Source organism: Urocampus carinirostris, chromosome 4 (assembly GCF_059441175.1).
Source record: "Urocampus carinirostris isolate Australia breed hairy pipefish chromosome 4, RoL_Ucar_1.0, whole genome shotgun sequence".
In the NCBI taxonomy this organism is placed as follows: Eukaryota; Metazoa; Chordata; class Actinopteri; order Syngnathiformes; family Syngnathidae; genus Urocampus; species Urocampus carinirostris.
The window spans coordinates 8,954,598-8,971,657 of record NC_142352.1 but is presented as its reverse complement, the minus strand read 5'-3'; the positions used below and the strand labels follow the sequence as shown (position 1 = coordinate 8,971,657).

Genomic DNA, 17,060 nt, shown 5'->3' with positions numbered 1-17,060 from the left:
TGAAAATCTGCAAAGTAAATCTAAATACAGCAACATATTACTGGAGGCAAGACTTATTTAATAGGACTGTAATGAGCAAATAATTGATTTAATATTAAAATTTGTTTCATTCTGTATTTATTTTCGATGTATCTCCTTTAATTCTTGTTTTTTTCTGCTTAAGAGGTATGAAGTGGATTGGATGTGATTAAATTGATTAAAATTGCAAGTAAAACACATCCATTATGAGTCAGACGCCTTTGCTTTTCAAATGCTCAGATTTAATACCGCAAGTAATGAGCTATTTCTGCATTTTATTTTGAAGCCCCAGGCTAAGATGCTTGTTTTTTTCCTAATAGGACATTTCAAAAGTTCAGAGAGTCGAAGCAAGCGGCAAAACCTCCGAGACCATGGGCGTAATGAGGAGAGAGAGCACCGGAGTTAAGAAGTGCCAGATGGAGGAGGTGAGCCTCAACAGTAATTAAAGTATCATGCAAACCAAGGGCTTGAATCCACCAGTATCCAGAGAAATCCTTCACCCGGGTCTGAAAACAGACTTTGTCTTTATTGTTGTCCCTAATTGTGACTTTGTGCAAAGGCTCAACAAAGAAATCACATATTTTTACTTTATTATTATTATTTGAATGAGTCATTATCTAGAGCAGCAATGTCACATATATAATAGCCCATGGGCTAACTAGCGCATAGGGAACCTATTAGTTTGACAAGGTTTTCTAAAATAACTCATACTATGTTATTACCAGTTTATTATTGAAAGCAGGGTTAAATAGACTCGTCAACCATTAAAAATCATAATTTCACAAGAAAATTACAATGAGCCAGCCCGGGAACCAGTTCGTGGGCACCTTAGCTGGCCTGACGGGCCACCTTTGTGCCCGCGGGGACGACACTGGAGACCCCTGCTCTAGATTATGTCTATCAAAAGTTATGATTTTATTTAAAAAGACATGCAGACCAAATGCTCTCTCTGGCCACTAGGGGGCAGTTATTGTGTGAATAATCTGAACGAATTAGTACCAGGAAATAGACGTTTTGCAGGCCACAGGCTAAAGTGGGACATGGTTGCTATCGAGGATGGGTGCGAGACGGGCAAACTCAAGGAAATATCCCGTTGAGTTGAAGAGCGGCAGTGCAGAGGGACGGAGCTTGTACGACATTTTAGGCAAAAGTTGCTTTCATAGCTCGCGCTTCAGTTTGGCTCGTGTGGTGACTTGGTTCAGGTGTAAATCTGCATTAACTCACCAAAACAAACCTGGGAACACATTTCAATGGAAAATAGTTCAAAATGCATTTTTTCACATGGATTCCGTGTGGATGACTTTCTATTGGTTGACTATATAAAAGGGGAAAATTATTTTGTGTTTTAAGTTTGTTTTTTTAGATATGTAAATATTTGGATTTAAGTTTCCAGTGTTTTTTAGTGACGTGTTTTACGATTAGATGAACAAAAACGCTTTAGTTTATTCTTGTATTTTGTAGTTTTTTTGTTGCACCAATGAAAAGTCAATACATATTTTAAATTGATATTTTGTTGTTTCAACGCAGTGATTCCAGTTACATGACTCTATTGTTGCTTGGAATTAAAAAAAAAAGTTTTGAAGTTTAAGTGAGGTTAAAGTTCATTGGAGATTAAAAAAATAAGTGCTATTAGAATATAGTAAAATAACAGATACAAATTAATCATAAATTCATTCTGTGCATAATATTACTGGATTTTTGGTAATACGGAACAATCGTTCTTAAGTTGCTTCAGTGCTATACTTTGTATGTTTAAGGTTTGTATAAGTAACCTGTGTAGTTCTGTTCTAAAAAAATAAACATTTCATGAAATAAAATGCTCGATAAAGATGAATAAAGTTAAGTTTAACTTACTTTTGGAAGATGCGCTTCGAGAGGTACTCCTCCCTGGTAAAAAGTGGCCGAAAAAAAAGCATTCCGATCATTTTCTCAACCGCATCAAGCTGTTTTATTCCACTTTCATTTCAAAAGAAACGGCTCGATTCTTCTTTACACTTTACATCAACTGTATTGAATGTATGCACGAGGATGCCTCTCGTCTCAATAAACTGGCGAGGAAAGCGAGCTCTGTTGTGGGCACAGAGATCGACAGCCTGACAACAGTAGCTGAGAGACGGGCACTGAAAAAGCTGCGGTCAATCATGGACAATTCATCACATCCACTACACAGCATTATATCCAGACAGAGGACCAGCTTTAGCGACAGACTGCTGTCACTGTCTTGTACCACGGACAGACTGAAGAGATATTTTCTTCCTCATGCCATGAGGCTCTTTAACTCCACCCGGCGGAGTAAAGGCCCACATTAAACCACACCCCCTACATTGCATATTACCGTACTTTTATTGCGGTGTGTATTTTATGTAGCACTATTTAAATACTCTATACAACACGCTACAGTGGGTATTAGCACGTCACATTGGGTATTTGTATATTGTATTCCTTTTGCTTTATTATTGTATTGTTCTCAGCGAAGCGATGCTGCTGGAAATGTGAATTTCCCTGCGGGGATGAATAAAGTATCTATCTATCTATCTATCTATCTATCTATCTATCTATCTATCTATCTATCTATCTATCTATCTATCTATCTATCTATTAAACAATGTACAGTACTCTCCTCCACTCAGAAAAACGTGCACACAATACAAAATCTAACTTACAGCAATATCCGGATATTTTTCGATATCCCGAAAAAAACATTTGTATCTACCGTTTTTGGTAGGTCGAATAGTCGCAAGTAAGGGAGTGTCTGTACTTATTTGTTCTGATTTATTTCCTCTTTAGTTCTTTATTTTATCTTCTTATTTTGTTTAATTTTTTCCTACTTCCACTTTTGGGCGGGCAAAGCTAATCTGTGGGTGGGCACTGCCCATCCCTGCCCCCCTCTGGTAACTACCGGTATCATTTTCCGTTTATGTTGCCGATTATGGTGGATGGATTGTGTACTAGGACCTTGACTCAGCCTCTTGGCTGGGAGCAAGTGTCTCGGCCTCTTGGCTTTGTAGTGTATTATGATTTGACCGATAGGATAATGGATAATTGATAAAGAATATAGAACAATAAACCTCTACAAACCCCCGCACCTAAGGTCAGGTTTGGGATAAACTTGTGACTGTGTTACATGTTTAAATGTTGGCGCATGCAGCTTTTATACAGGTGCGGCTTGTGTAAGGACAAAACCAATAATGTCCGCAAAATGTGGTGCGTGCGGCTTATAATCAGGTGCGCTCTATAGTCCGGCTTTTACTGTAAATATGTTAAGCTTAGAAGAAATCCTTTGCCATCAGAGATTAGAAGATATAGGGCAGGCGACTAAAATACTCCAAATGAGAAAGCATTTTACTGAAAAAAAAGATGAAAATTTCGAGTTGAGATTATTTTACTTATCAGGGCCACGTGAGAACAGAAAGTTTGTAGCCTCATAGCAAAACTAAAGTAACTTATTGTTATTTAATGGGACAATTTGCCCCTAATGCTAAAGATAATGAATTTAGCCCAACAATTTGAGGTCAATGAGACAGTTTTTGGTCATTGTCCACCGCCTCAAGTCGCAATGACCCCGAACAGAATATGATTTTAGAGATAATGAACAAATGGACTCGCATTAGAGTATCAGACAAAAATGACACAAAATTTCAATTTCCTAACTGTTCTCCTGAAAGGCTTCATTTGGGCCAAATATTCAGCTAAGTGATCTGCTGAATGAACAGTGAATACAAAAGCCATTTCTGCAAGTGAGACTTTATCAATAATTGATATTAGCAAATCAAATTTTGGTTAATGTGCTGCTCTGCGATTGGAAAACATCTGAAAGATCGAAAGTAATGATTTGACTGTTGAGGGGCAGTTCAATGACTTAAGGATTAAACAGGCCCGTCAGGAGTGTTGACAACCAGCAACAACAAGTACCGTATTTTCCATACTATAAAGGCACACCTAAAAGTCTATGCACCTTATAATACAGTGGGCCTTATACCATGAGAAACAAAATTCTCTGGTCTGATGAGACAAAGATTGAACTCTTTGGTGTGAATGCCAGGCGCCATGTTTGGAGGAAACCAGGCCAATACCATCCCTACAGTGAAGCATGGTGGTGGCAGCATCATGCTGTGGGGATGTTTTTCAGCAGCAGGAACTGGCAGACTAGTCAGGATAGAAGTAAACATGAATGCAGCAATATATAGAGATATCCTGGATGAAAACCTGCTTCAGAGAGCTCTTGACCTCAGGCTGGGGAGAAGGTTCATTTTTCAGCAGGACAACGACCCAAAGCACACAGCCAAGATCTCAAAAGATTGGCTTCAGAACCACTCCGTGAATGTCCTGGAGTGGCCCAGCCAGAGTCCAGACTTGAATCCGATCGAACATCTCTGGAGAGATCTGAAAATGGCTGTGCACAAACGTCTCCTATCCAACCTGACTGAGCTTGAGACTTATTGCAAAGAAGAATGGGCAAAACTGCCTAAAGATAGGTGTGCTAAACTTGTGGGATCATATTCAAAAAGACTTGAGGCTGTATTTGCTGCCAAAGGTGGATCAACAAAGTATTAAGCAAAGACTGTGAATACTTATGTAAATGTGATTTCTTAGGTTTCTATTTTTAATAAATTATAAAAAAAGGAAAAAAAAACTTTTTATATACAGGCGTTTCATTTCCAAGCCAATGTGTCAATTATCATTTGAATCAGTCACTATTGGCTAAAGTTATTCGGAGGTAAAAGAGGCAGGTCCTATTCAGCATGTATAGGCTCTCATAGGCTAAAGCAGGGCAAAACAAAGCCTGCAATTGGCCGAAAAAGATGAATGTGAATCCAATTAGGTTGCTCTATGGCATGGAAAACAATTTTTACTAGTCTGTATTTGTAAACAGGAATTATGGGGCTACATAGACAGCTGGCAATATCTGTCGATGCAGATACTTCTTTTTGGATTGTTTCTATTATTTGTTGCCATTATTGTGTGTTTTGGAGTATAAATATTTTACACAGTTAAATCTACTACACTCACAAATGTAAGAGGACCATGGTTGCGTATTATTATTGAATGTGATGGTTGCAAGACGACTTTGGTAAGCTACCCCGGCTTCATACTTTCCCAGGATCTTGTTTCAGACTGATGTTTCTGTGGTGAGTCTATTTTTTCAATTTAACTTGGAGTTTATTGTCATATGCACAATAAAGAACCAAGTTTCCCTGCACAATTAAATTCTTACTTTGCTGTCCATGCAGTTGCCAGCAAAAAAGAAAATAGAAATGGTTGGCATAGCTTGAATCCAAAGATGTTCACGTTCCTGATGTTATTTGGAATGATGCATCAACCTTCTAAGGCCTGGCGATGTGACTAACCCTAACCCTCACCCATTACGCAAATTTCTTACTTATTTGGCTTTCTAACAAGTTTAGCCATTTCAAACACCGTCACCCGATACTGACTGTATCAGATATCTAAGACCACCCCCATAGGGGCATGACCTGGTCGAGCGTCACCGACCCATATAAAAAGATTTGGCTGAGCGAAAGCCGGCCTCTATTCTCCGGCCTGACTGTCTGGCTTGTCGTGTGAGACGGCCGCGCCAAGTGGGCTCGAGTTTAGCATGTGGGCCATACATTGCGACCACCCAGAGCATGAGACCAAATCTCTCCGCAACAACAAGAGGACTTATTTGGGGTGGATTTTCAGATTTTTATCTATGTTTGCTGTTTCTTGGAATGAGCGTTTTTTTCCCGTACAAGGGAATTTCCCCAAATCGACTAGCATTGTAGCGGAAAACTTTCTTTTTGTGCTTGTAGCTTTCAGTGGTCGAAAACTCACATAATCTCCGGGGTCTTCCTCTCCTATCATTAATTCTGTGTTAATAAATTGTGTTCCATTTCAATCAGCCTGGTTCATTGAATCCATTTTCCTGGGATTAGTAATTCATATCAGAACTCAAAAAACTTAAAAATATAATGTAATTTTTTTTTTTTTTTAAGAGTGTACTAAATTCTAGAATATTTAAGAGAAAAAAAGATTCAGGGAGGAGCAAAAGCAACACCTAAAAGACAAGTTTGTTTACTGATTGCAGTAAAGAACAATTTGTTTCAATCGGAACGATTTTCAAATTTAAAGCTAGAAAAATCCCTACACAAATGTGCCCTTAGTTATTTAACAGTATTTTTATCATTGCAGTTTGTGTTTCGCAGCTGTGCACAGAATATTCGATAAAGGTATTTTATTGGATACAATTATATTGTGCAAGCAGTCATAATGTGGTGGCCAGTTGCTAGACAGCTTAACGACGTTGTTGGTTTTAGGGGCAATGTCTGTGCCCAGCACACGCGTTTATAGATGCAGCTTGCCCCGAGAAAGGAAAATAAACACATGATTTGCTCTACGTGGTAAAATAACCTGCAACAATTTCACTTCATGCTTAGCTCAACTATGGTCAATGTTGCATTTTGGGGGGTATTTTTTGTGTGTTATTGCTTCTTTTTAGTACTTTATGATAAATAAATGTATAATTAATGCAATTAAGTCAGTAGTTTTTGTTTTTGCTTACCGCATGCATCCAGTGATTTTGTACAAACCCTTGGAACCAAGACTATGCTTGTCTACTAGTGTGTTTGGGGTCATTTGTCATGTCTGGCAGGGTTGCCATAGCGCCCAGCTGGCCCCGCCCATGGACTCGCATTGACTGATTGCTCCTTGACAGTATTTAAACGCGTTCCTTTGAAGCGTGCGTTGCTGGATTGTTTGTTATACCTGTTAAACTTTGGCGAGACTTTAGTGAGATTTCTGCAAGTTCTGTTTAATTCTGAGAAATGCCTAGTCTGTAATTTTGCCTGTGTTTGATCCTGTTTTGTTTTCTGTCTGATCCGTTTTGGACAACTGTTCTTTTGTTTGGATTTCGAATCCACTCCGCGACCATCGTTCCCCGGATCGATTGTGCGCCCTCCTCCTCTTCCCCCAATACATTGTGTGAGTAAGTCTACGCAAATGAGTTCTTACTTCCTGCTTCCCACTCCGCCTCGTGACATCATTATCTTGTTGAAACACCCATTTAAATGGCTTCTCCTTATCAGCATAGGGTAGCATAACCTCTTCAAGTATCTCGACATACACAAACTGATCCATGTTCTTTGGTATGTGATAAATAGGCCCAACCATCAGAAAAGGAGAAACATGCTCAGACCATGATACTTGCACCACCATGCTTCACAGTCTTCAATGTGTACTGAGGTTTGAATTCAGAGTTTGGGGGTCATCTCACACACAGTCTGTGTCCTCTGCACCCAAAAAAGACTTTCATCGGTCCACTAAATGTTCCTCCATTTTTCTTTAGCTCAGTTGATGTGTTCTTTGGGGAACTGTAATATCTTCTGCACGGAATGTTTTTGAACAGAGGGACTTTGCGTGGGGTTCTTGAACATAATTTTTTTTACACAGACGTCCTCTAACTGTCACAGCGCTTACAGGTAACTGCAGACTGTGTTTGATTGTCCTGGAGTTAATCGTTGGCTGAGTCTTTGCCATTCTGGTTATTCTTGGTCCATTTCAATAGGTTTCTTCCATTTTCCTCCACGTGTTTGTTTTTCTACCCATTTTAAGCCAGTGGAGATCATTTTAGCTTAACAACAAAATCAACAATTTACAACCAAAACGAAAGACATGTATTAAGTTATTTGCAAAAATACGTTGATTTCAATTGGGTAGATCCTGGTTGGTCATGCATCCAATGGTTAAAAAAAGGCATTGGGAGAGAAGTCTGAACCCGAACATAATGATTGACACTTTTGACTGTTTTATTCAGACTAAAGTTAACAGAATATAATTTTTTTTTTCTCTTTCTCCTCCGACAGATTGGAAGTGAATGTTTCCAGAATCCGACAAAGGAATCCGCGACAGATGCCAAACCACAACCAGAACCACACCAGGTAAGACAGAGTTCATCACATTTAAAATATGAAAGCATAAATGTTTACGTTTTTCACATGTCTAATGTCCTTATTTCTTTTAAATTATTTTGTTAAGTCCCTGCATGGCTAGTTTAACTAGAAAAATTAGGCAAGCATAATTTCCAAAGTTTTGTTTTTATCTAGATATGTTATCATTTTTCTCAAAGAATGTGTGTGAATGGCTATTCATCAAGCAATAGTATTTCCCAGGTAGAGCATCTCCTTTCTGTTTGCGGACCATGCAGTTAACACCTAGAGACATACAGAGAGAGACAGATACAGATAGAGAGAGAGAGAGACGGATACAGAAAGAGAGAGACAAAGACAGACAGACAGAGAGAGAGACAGAGAGAGAGACAGATACAGAGAGAGAAAGAGAGAGACAGATACAGAGAGAGAGAGACAGAGACAGACAGACAGAGAGAGAGACAGAGAGAGAGAGAGAGACAGAGAGATGGGAAGAAAGAGAGAGAGAGAGAGAGAGAGGAAGAAAGAGAGAGAGAGAGACAGAGAGAGAGAGAGAGAGAGAGAGAGAGAGAGAGACAGAGAGAGACATACAGAGAGAGACAGATACAGAGAGAGAGAGAGAGAGAGAGAGAGAGAGAGAGAGAGAGAGAGAGAGAGAGAGAGAGAGAGAGAGAGAGAGAGAGAGAGAGAGAGACATACAGAGAGAGACAGATACAGAGAGAGCGAAAGAGAGAGACATACAGAGAGAGACAGATACAGAGAGAGCGAAAGAGAGAGACATACAGAGAGAGACAGATACAGAGAGCGAAAGAGAGAGACAGAGAGAGAGAGAGACAGAGAGAGAGAGGAAGAAAGAGAGAGAGAGATAGAGAGAGAGGAAGAAAGAGAGAGATAGAGAGAGATACAGAGAGAGAGAGAGAGAGCCATACAGAGAGAGAAAGACAGAGAGAGATAAAGATAAAGATAAAGAAGTACAGTGTCTTTGTTCGAGGCACCTGGCTTTGGCAACATCAAGTGGACATATTTCAACCTGCCGCTTGTTTTTCTCTTGCGCTTCCCTGAGTGTTGTCTCGCGGGCCGGATTCAATCCCTCAGTGGGCCTGATCTGGCCCGCGGGCCGCCTGTTTGACACCTGTGCTCTAAGTAATATAATTAAAAAAATCAAAATGAGGAGAGAAGACATCAAGAGGAGAGGACTGTACAAAAATTCTCAAGGTAAGTAAAGTCCAATCTGTGATTTAGGTCCTTATAAAGAAATCTTCCTTATAAAGCAGGGGTGTCAAACTCATTTCAACTCGGGGGCCACACGATAGAACAAACATTCTGTCGGGGGCCGGACTAGTAGATTAGAGAGAAACAAAAAGAGAGATAAAGAATAAGAGAAAGAGGGAGGGAAAAGAAGAGCGGGCGGGACAGAAAAAGAGAGGGAGGGAGAGAGCATGAGAAACAATAGAGATAACAAGTCATGAGAAAGGGGGAAAGAAAGGGTGAGGAAGAAAGAAATCCAAAGAGAAATAGAAAGACAGAAAGAGAGAAAAGAGAAAAGAAAGCGTGAAGGGTAGGAAGACAGACAGAGAAAAGAGAGAAAAGGAAAAAAGAAAGTTAGAGCAAAAGAAGTTAAAAAGACACAGAGAGAGAAAAAGACAGAGCAACAAAGGAAGAGAAAAAGAGAAACAGAGAGTGAAAGAGTCAGAGACAGAGAGTGTGAGAAAAGGGGTGGGAGAGAGAGAGAGAGAGAGAGAGAGAGAGAGAGAGAGAGAAAAATACAAGTACAGTGTCTTTGTTCAAGGCACCTGACTTTGGCAACATCAAGTTGACATTTTTCTACCTGCAGCTCGTTTTTCTCTTGCGCTTCTCTGAGTGTTGTCTCGCGGGCCTGATCTGGCCCGCGGGCCGCCTGTTTGACACCTGTGTTATAAAGAAAGCAAGCAGTATTATTGACCAATGATAATAACAGTGCATGATAGTCAAAATAAACAACAGTGAGGTATATTGGTCAAAAATAATGAACAATCTTTGCATCATATTAAATCTCTTTTGCCGGTCTCCAATATTCAAACAAAGAAAGAATCGGAATAAACCGAATATCTCGGAGCATCCCGTTTGGTCGCATATTGTCGAATTGAGTCAAACCTGCTCGAAGTTGCCAACTGGTGCAGAAAAAAATCAAGAAAAAAAACACTTCCTATTTAAATTTAGAGCGATCGTGTCGAATTCAGAAGCTGTCATGCATTTCGAATGGTGCACCGTCCGATATTCTTATCACGGTGCTAACTCCCGTTATTTGTTTCCAGGTTTAGTCAGAACTGCTGTTTTATGGAGCGAGATGGAAAGGTTGAAAGCCACCAAAATAGAGCAGCATCTGGCCTGTTCGATAAAAAATGTCCGCTTCTATTCATACACCTTCCAGCGGGCTGAGAACGAGAGCTGCTTCTCGTGCGTTGTGGCTTTATAAGCGAGAGTTTGACAACTAGATTCGACTCATATTCACCGAAATGTCGGCAAAAGGGAAGAAAAACAGCAGTGGGTTGGTTGAACGATACCATAGGTTCAGCCATGATTTAGGGATTTTTGCTGGGAGGAGGGTAAATAATAATAATAATAATAATAATTTCCTTTGTATTGTCATTCTGTGTAACAATGTACACAGAACGAAATGTCGATACACCTGACCCGTTGTAGCGAGCCGATGCAGCCGCAGCCAACAGAGGGCGCCGCCATTTTACCAATGTTATAAGTCTTAGGTATGACTCGGCCGAGGCGGGAACCAGCGACCTCCCAGTCTCAAAGCGGGCAAATATGGTGCCCTGTGATCAGGGTTGGGTAGGGTTACTTAAACTGGATTACTTTCAATTACTTTTGGATTACTCTAATACCAAATATGCTAATAAAAGACAAAAGAAAATAAATATGAGTACAATGACTAAATTTTGTGCAGGCTTGGGGAGTAACGGAATACATGGAACGGCAAAAATAATGTTGGCAAGCTCATCTCATTAACTACACCGCTTATCCTCAGTAGGGTCGCGGGGGTGCTGGAGCCCATCCCAGCAATTATCGGGCAGGGGAAAGGGACACCCTGAACTGGTTGCCAGCCAATCGCAGGGCACACGGGGACAGACAACGCACTCGCTCATTCACACCTAGGCACAATTTGGACCGGGCAATTCACCTGAAATGCATGTTTTTAGAATTTGGGAGGAAACCGGAGGAAGCACGGGGAGAACCTACAAACTCCGCACAGGAAGTCTGGAGCTGGATTTGAACCCACGCAGGAGGTTCCAAGACATGAACTGTGCCGCACATGCGCTAACCACTGCGCCGCCATGCTGCCCCATGTTGGCAAGCTGTTTGGATTTATTTTTATTTTGTTTCTGTCGCATTTTATGTAAGTTTTGCCGGAGATCCAAGAGATCAAAGCCAGGAGAGAAAGCTTACCACGTGTTGTGAGTCATCATTTTATTCATATTTAGTTTATTTTGTCTTTTATTAGCATATTTGGTATTGGAGTAATCCAAAAGTAATTGAAAGTAATCCGGTTAAAGTAACCCTACCCAACCCTGTCCATTGGATGTCGCCTAAGCCAGGCACCTGTCACAAACCACCTGGAGCGGTATTTATTTCTACCTTTTTCTCACTCTCTATCTCCTATTTTATGTTTCTCCTTTTCTTCTCACTTTTTCTTTCTTTTTTCTCCCTTTTTCATTTTCTTCTCAATTCCTCTCTCTTTTTACTCCCCTTCTCATTTCCTTCTTACTTTTTTCCTTCCTTCTTCCTTTTCTTCTCTTTTTTCTATTTTTTTTTCTTCCTTCTCTTTATTTCTCCTTTACTTCTCTCCCTCTTTCTTTTTTCACTCTTCTCCTTGGGTCATTCTTTCTTTTTCTCAAGCGTTTTCTTCTCACGATGGTTTTCTTTTTTCTCTTTAATTTTTATTTATTCCTCCCTCCCTATCTTGCTCTCATTTTATCTTTTTTTCATCTCTGTACCTTTCACTTTTTTCTTTCTTTTTTTTTCTCTCTCATGTTCTCCCTCGATTTTTTCTCCTTAGTTCTCTCCCTCTAGTTCTTTTCTTTTTTCTCTGTATTTCTGTCTCTTTATTAATCTTTCTTCCTTTAACTTTATTTCTCTCACTCACTTATTTCCTCTATCTGTCTTTCTCGCACTTTATTTATTGTTCTCCTTATTTCTCTCACTTTCTCTCACTCACTCTGTCTTTATTTCTATAAAATCGACTCGATTAGCTTCAATAGTTAGGCGACTTCCTCCTCCGTGGTAAAAAGTAAAAAAAAGTGAACCAACCATTTTCTCTACCGCATCAGGCTTTCTTATTCCACTTCCGTTTTAAGAGGAAACGTCCCGCCTCTTCTTTACACTTTACACCAACCATATCGAATGGATGCACGAGATATTAAACAATAAAAACGTCAAAGTTCTTAGCGCGCTAGCAATACAGTACACGTTGTAATGATTACACACAAACCAGGAAGTAGAAGCCGGATTTCTTCTTTGGGGTGGATGCTAGGTGAGCTCTCACAGTGCCACACACCAGTAGTGGTGGAAAGAAGGACTACAGTACTGTCCTCTACATGGAAAAAGGAGTACACAATACAAAATTTTACTTACAACAATGTCTGGATGTTTTTCGACATCCTGAAAAAATGATGGTATCTACCGTTTTGCGCAAGTCGAATTTTCTTAAGTAGGTAGGCGTGTGCATTTATAATACAACAATTGTTTTAGAGCAAAAGTCAAGTGTCATGATCACAGATGTGAATTACCTGTGCCCGCTCCATTGGCGCCTACTGCCTCAGAGTCTGGCTCCCGATCAGTACTTATACCCATTCCCGTCAGTCCCCTTTTGACAGTCCGTCTGCTAACCTCAGTTAACATTAGCCAAGCCTTTTTCGACCCTGACTTCCACCTGTCCCGTTTTTTGCTCCTGTCTGTCCCCTGGCTTCGACCCGTTTTTGATCCTGACCACGTCTATTCTCCCGTCCCGACTTTCGACCTTTCTGTCTCTGACCACGTCTACTCTCCTTTCCTGGTTTACGACCCCGAACAGCTTTTTTCTCTCCTGTCCTTGCTACTGACCCGTATCCATTCCCGACACCGCCATTGCTCGCCACGGAAGATCCACTTCTACGTTCAGAGCGACCTGCTTCCCGTGTCCAGCAATCACCGGATCGTGGGCGCAACCCTTTTCCCTTTCTTCCAATAAAACTTGTGAGAAACGCAACACGTGTGGGTCCTGTCTCCCCCAAAAATTTTAATATTATGCGACAAAATATATCAGGAAATAAAAAGAAATGGATATCTTGTGAAAGAATTGTAAGAACAAACGACGTTTGTAGGCCGTACAACCTTTGCAATAATACATGAGTCAAATCATTCAAAAGAGAAAAATAATTTTGCATTGCCGAAAACTCAGCAAAATGTAACTTGATGTCAAGTTTTGGACATGTTTGATAACGATTTAGTTGCCACACTTGGGATTGCCGTTGCTCACTATTGTTTCAAGCGTGGCTCACCGACTTTGTGTGAACGCACAGACCCGTGGAAAATTACAGGGAACATTGGTGTCAATTGTCTCTCATTTTAGCCTTTAGCCCTCTGCTCCAAAGAACAATCGTAGGACAAAATTATTGACCCATCTTTAGTACTTGCTTAGTATCGATAGTATTGATATTTGGATCGGTCCGCCCACCCCTATTACAGCTCACGGGCAAAAAAGACTTGGAAAATTCAGGTCGAGGATGTTAAAACCTTGCCGCAGGTGGGCTTTAGTCACACCGCCGTTGCTTTTCCTGCAACCAGCTGGTAAAAGAGCGTATTGCCTGCTGGTAGGAAAGAAGCAACCTTTGGCATGCTGTTTTCTACTTCCTTGGCCTGAATTCTAGCAGACTTCAGAGACAACAACTGGTTTTGAAAGTTATCGTTAGCATACACTCTGACTCATACGAATGCTAACGCATGACGATTATAGCCTATTTTAAACACAATGATTCGACTCAATCTAAAGAGAACTGGAGAGTGTAATTGTGTCAACTGTGTTGCATGGTGCAGAGACTTGGAGCATGAGCGCAGATTTGAGAAGGAAATTAATTTTTTTTGAGATAAAATGTTTCAGGACTATGTCAGGAGTGACAAGATTGGATAGATCGAGAAATAAAATTGTGAGAGACAGAACTGAAGTAGTAGTGGAACTGAGCAAGCGTGTGGATAAGAGAGTACTCGGTTGGTTTGGACACACGAGGAGCGAATGTTAAAGAGGATCTACAGAGCAGAAGTCAATGGAAGGAGACCAAGAGGAAGGCTGCGATTGACGTGGATGGATGGTGTTATGAGTGCACTGCAGGAACGAGGTCTAAATCTAGTGGAAGCTAGAGCTCTTGTTGGTGATAGGAAGGAGTGGAAAGGTGTTGTGAAAGGATAGTGGGATGCTTGGATGTGTTCTAAGGGATGGGCAGGGCTCCCGTATGATACGGTAGGGGTAAACCAGTGAAAGCTGTCGGGCCCTGCTATGGAACAGAAGAGTATGTTGTGTCACCCCGACCCGAGTGACATGGCCGCTTTCTTGTGTCCCGTTTCATCTGGAGGGATGAAAGCATGACCAACTTGGGTGTCGAGGTGCTTAACTTGTTTGAGTGTTTGGGCAATTGGGTCTTTTTTTGCTACGTTTTCCCTTTTTTTGTTGTCTTTCTTTTTGTGTATGTGTTTGTCTTTCTGTCGGTCACCCCTCTCGAGGGATATGACCTGGGTAGATAGATAGACAGAAAAGAGAACTGTTAGGTCTATCATCTTCTTTTTAAAAAAAAAACACGCAATGAGAGACAAGAGATATCAACGTCACCTCATGTGGAGATGTGATCGGTTCAAGTCCTGAGGCGTGTTCAGGAGAGTGAGCGATTGCTATCGCTAGCTATCGCTAGCTTCTGAACGGCCAGTGATTATTGAGCGCTCGCGTGCCCGAGTAATCACGGGAGAAAGACCGCTTACTTTGATTTCCAACATGGCGTCGACAGTGCAGAAGATGGAGGATCTCACCCTGACGAGTGCTGTTGGCGATGTAATATATCGTCTTACATTGCCTGGTAATGTTTGTGAACAATGCAAGACAGGTATGACCCTTCCACTGCGTTTAGGATAACCTTAACTGTGTCAATATGCGAACTGTCGCTCATATCAGCCAACTCGCTCAAAGCAAGCTGTAGAACGAAATCCATTGTACTGTCGTCGGCCATTTTGGATCAGTAAGGCAATCACAGTGAGCGATTACAAAACGTTCAGCAGTGCGCGGCAAGCGATTAACAAGCGACTACATGTCTGATTACTCTCCTGAACACGCCTCCGGTTCTCATTTGATTAGCTCTTCAAAGCATTGTAGCAAACATTTCGGTTGGTGAGATAGCGGTTAGGTTTAAACTTCAAGTGGACATAATGAAGAACAGGGTTGGGTAAAGTTACTTTGACTTGATTACTTTCAATTACTTTTGGATTACTCCAATATCAAATATGCCAATAAAAGACAAATAAACTAAATATGAATACAATTGTGACTCACAACACGTGGTAAGCTTTCTCTCCTGGCTTTGATCTGTTTGATCTCCGGCAAAACTAAAATAAAATGCGACAAAAACAAAATAAAAATAAATCCAAACAGCTTGCCAACATCATTTTTGCCGTTTCATGTATTCCGTTACTCCCCAAGCCTGCACAAAATTTGGTCATTTCATTCATATTTAGTTTATTTTGTCTTTTATTAGCATATTTGTTATTGGAGTAATCCAAAAGTAATTGAAAGTAATCAAATTAAAGTAACCCTACCCAACCCTGGTTGTCACGTAGCCTGGACCATCAGCCTCGCTATTGCTTTCTCTCCTGCCGCTGCCTCAGTCTCTTCCCTGACCCCATAACAATCCAGGGACAACATAACAACGCAGTGGTGGTCTGCATATAGAACAGAATAGAATAAAATAGAATAGAATATAATAGAATATACCTTTATTGTCATTGTTACAACATTTGATATATTGTGACAACGAAATTGGACGTGGCACTCCAGGTCCACATTTTACAGTGAGGATAAAGAAAACAAAGAGATAAAGGAACAAAGCAAACGTTTGTACTGTCGGCTTTGTTTTCCTCCGGAGGGGGTGTATGAGGGGGTGAGGGACAGACAGATGGCCGGATCCAACTAGATGTTTTATCTGACTTCCCTCAGAGTCCGATTCAATTGATAAATTTTGATAAAATTTTCAATGTAACGAGCCGCTTAAATACTATGCGTTGACACATTGACCTGTGCGCCCGTAACGCTGTTTGACTGACAGTATACACGAGCTTATCACAGTCACGCCCACCCAACACACACAATCAAAGCCCTCCTCAACCTGCCCCTGAAAGAAAATGTACTGTTTGTTATCTGCTGCATAACACATCGCACGATACGTTGATGTCAATGAGAATAAAGTCGATTCATTTCAAAACCTCCACGCTACTGAAACTGTGAGAAGTAAACTGTGATACAGAGAGGGACTACTGTAGTTATTTTACAGTTCCGTTAACTGGAGTATAATGTCAACTTTTTTGTTCGGATTCACATTTATTTCCCAAAATGTTTGTTTCCTGTAGTGTATCTTGCCTAAAGTCCCATTTTGCTACTCGTAGGCACACAGTAAATAAATCATTTTCAAGAATAAAGCTATTCCCAAAAGTAGGGTATGACAGGTGCCAGGCTTTGGAGAAATGCTTTCTAGTTATTTAACTGCTACAACATATGTCAGCTCAAAATGCCGATAACTGACTGAAATAGCTAAAAGGCCAATGAAAATTGAATTCCAGGGAATATATCTCTAAGTTCGATGCAAGACGAAGGCGCAAGAATCGTTTTGTGAAGCTTAAACTGCAACACGGTCGACAGTGAGCAAACTGCTGTGTCAAAGGGTAGATGGATTTTTCAACCCACACGGTGGTTAATGTCATGCATTTTGTATTCCTTATTCATTTTTTGGTTTAGATTTAAAATGAAAAAAATAGTCTGATGTGGTCACGACAGGTACAAACAGGGGACCCAAATGCGTAACGTTTCACACAAAGCTTTATTAAGGGATCGGGGAAGTCAGGGCGAGAGGAAAAATA

General features: G+C 40.7%; 1 protein-coding gene across 2 annotated transcripts in view; it reads left to right on the top strand.

Moving 5' to 3' along the window:
* Window positions 1-17,060, top strand: part of luzp2 (leucine zipper protein 2) — a 317,514-nt gene that overhangs the window by 292,567 nt on the left and 7,887 nt on the right. For both annotated transcript variants that reach the window (XM_088333594.1, XM_088333593.1), the window contains exons 10-11: window positions 339-443; window positions 7,860-7,934. In XM_088333594.1, the coding sequence (XP_088189720.1) occupies window positions 339-443; window positions 7,860-7,934 (180 nt within the window). The remainder of the gene's footprint in view (window positions 1-338; window positions 444-7,859; window positions 7,935-17,060) is intronic.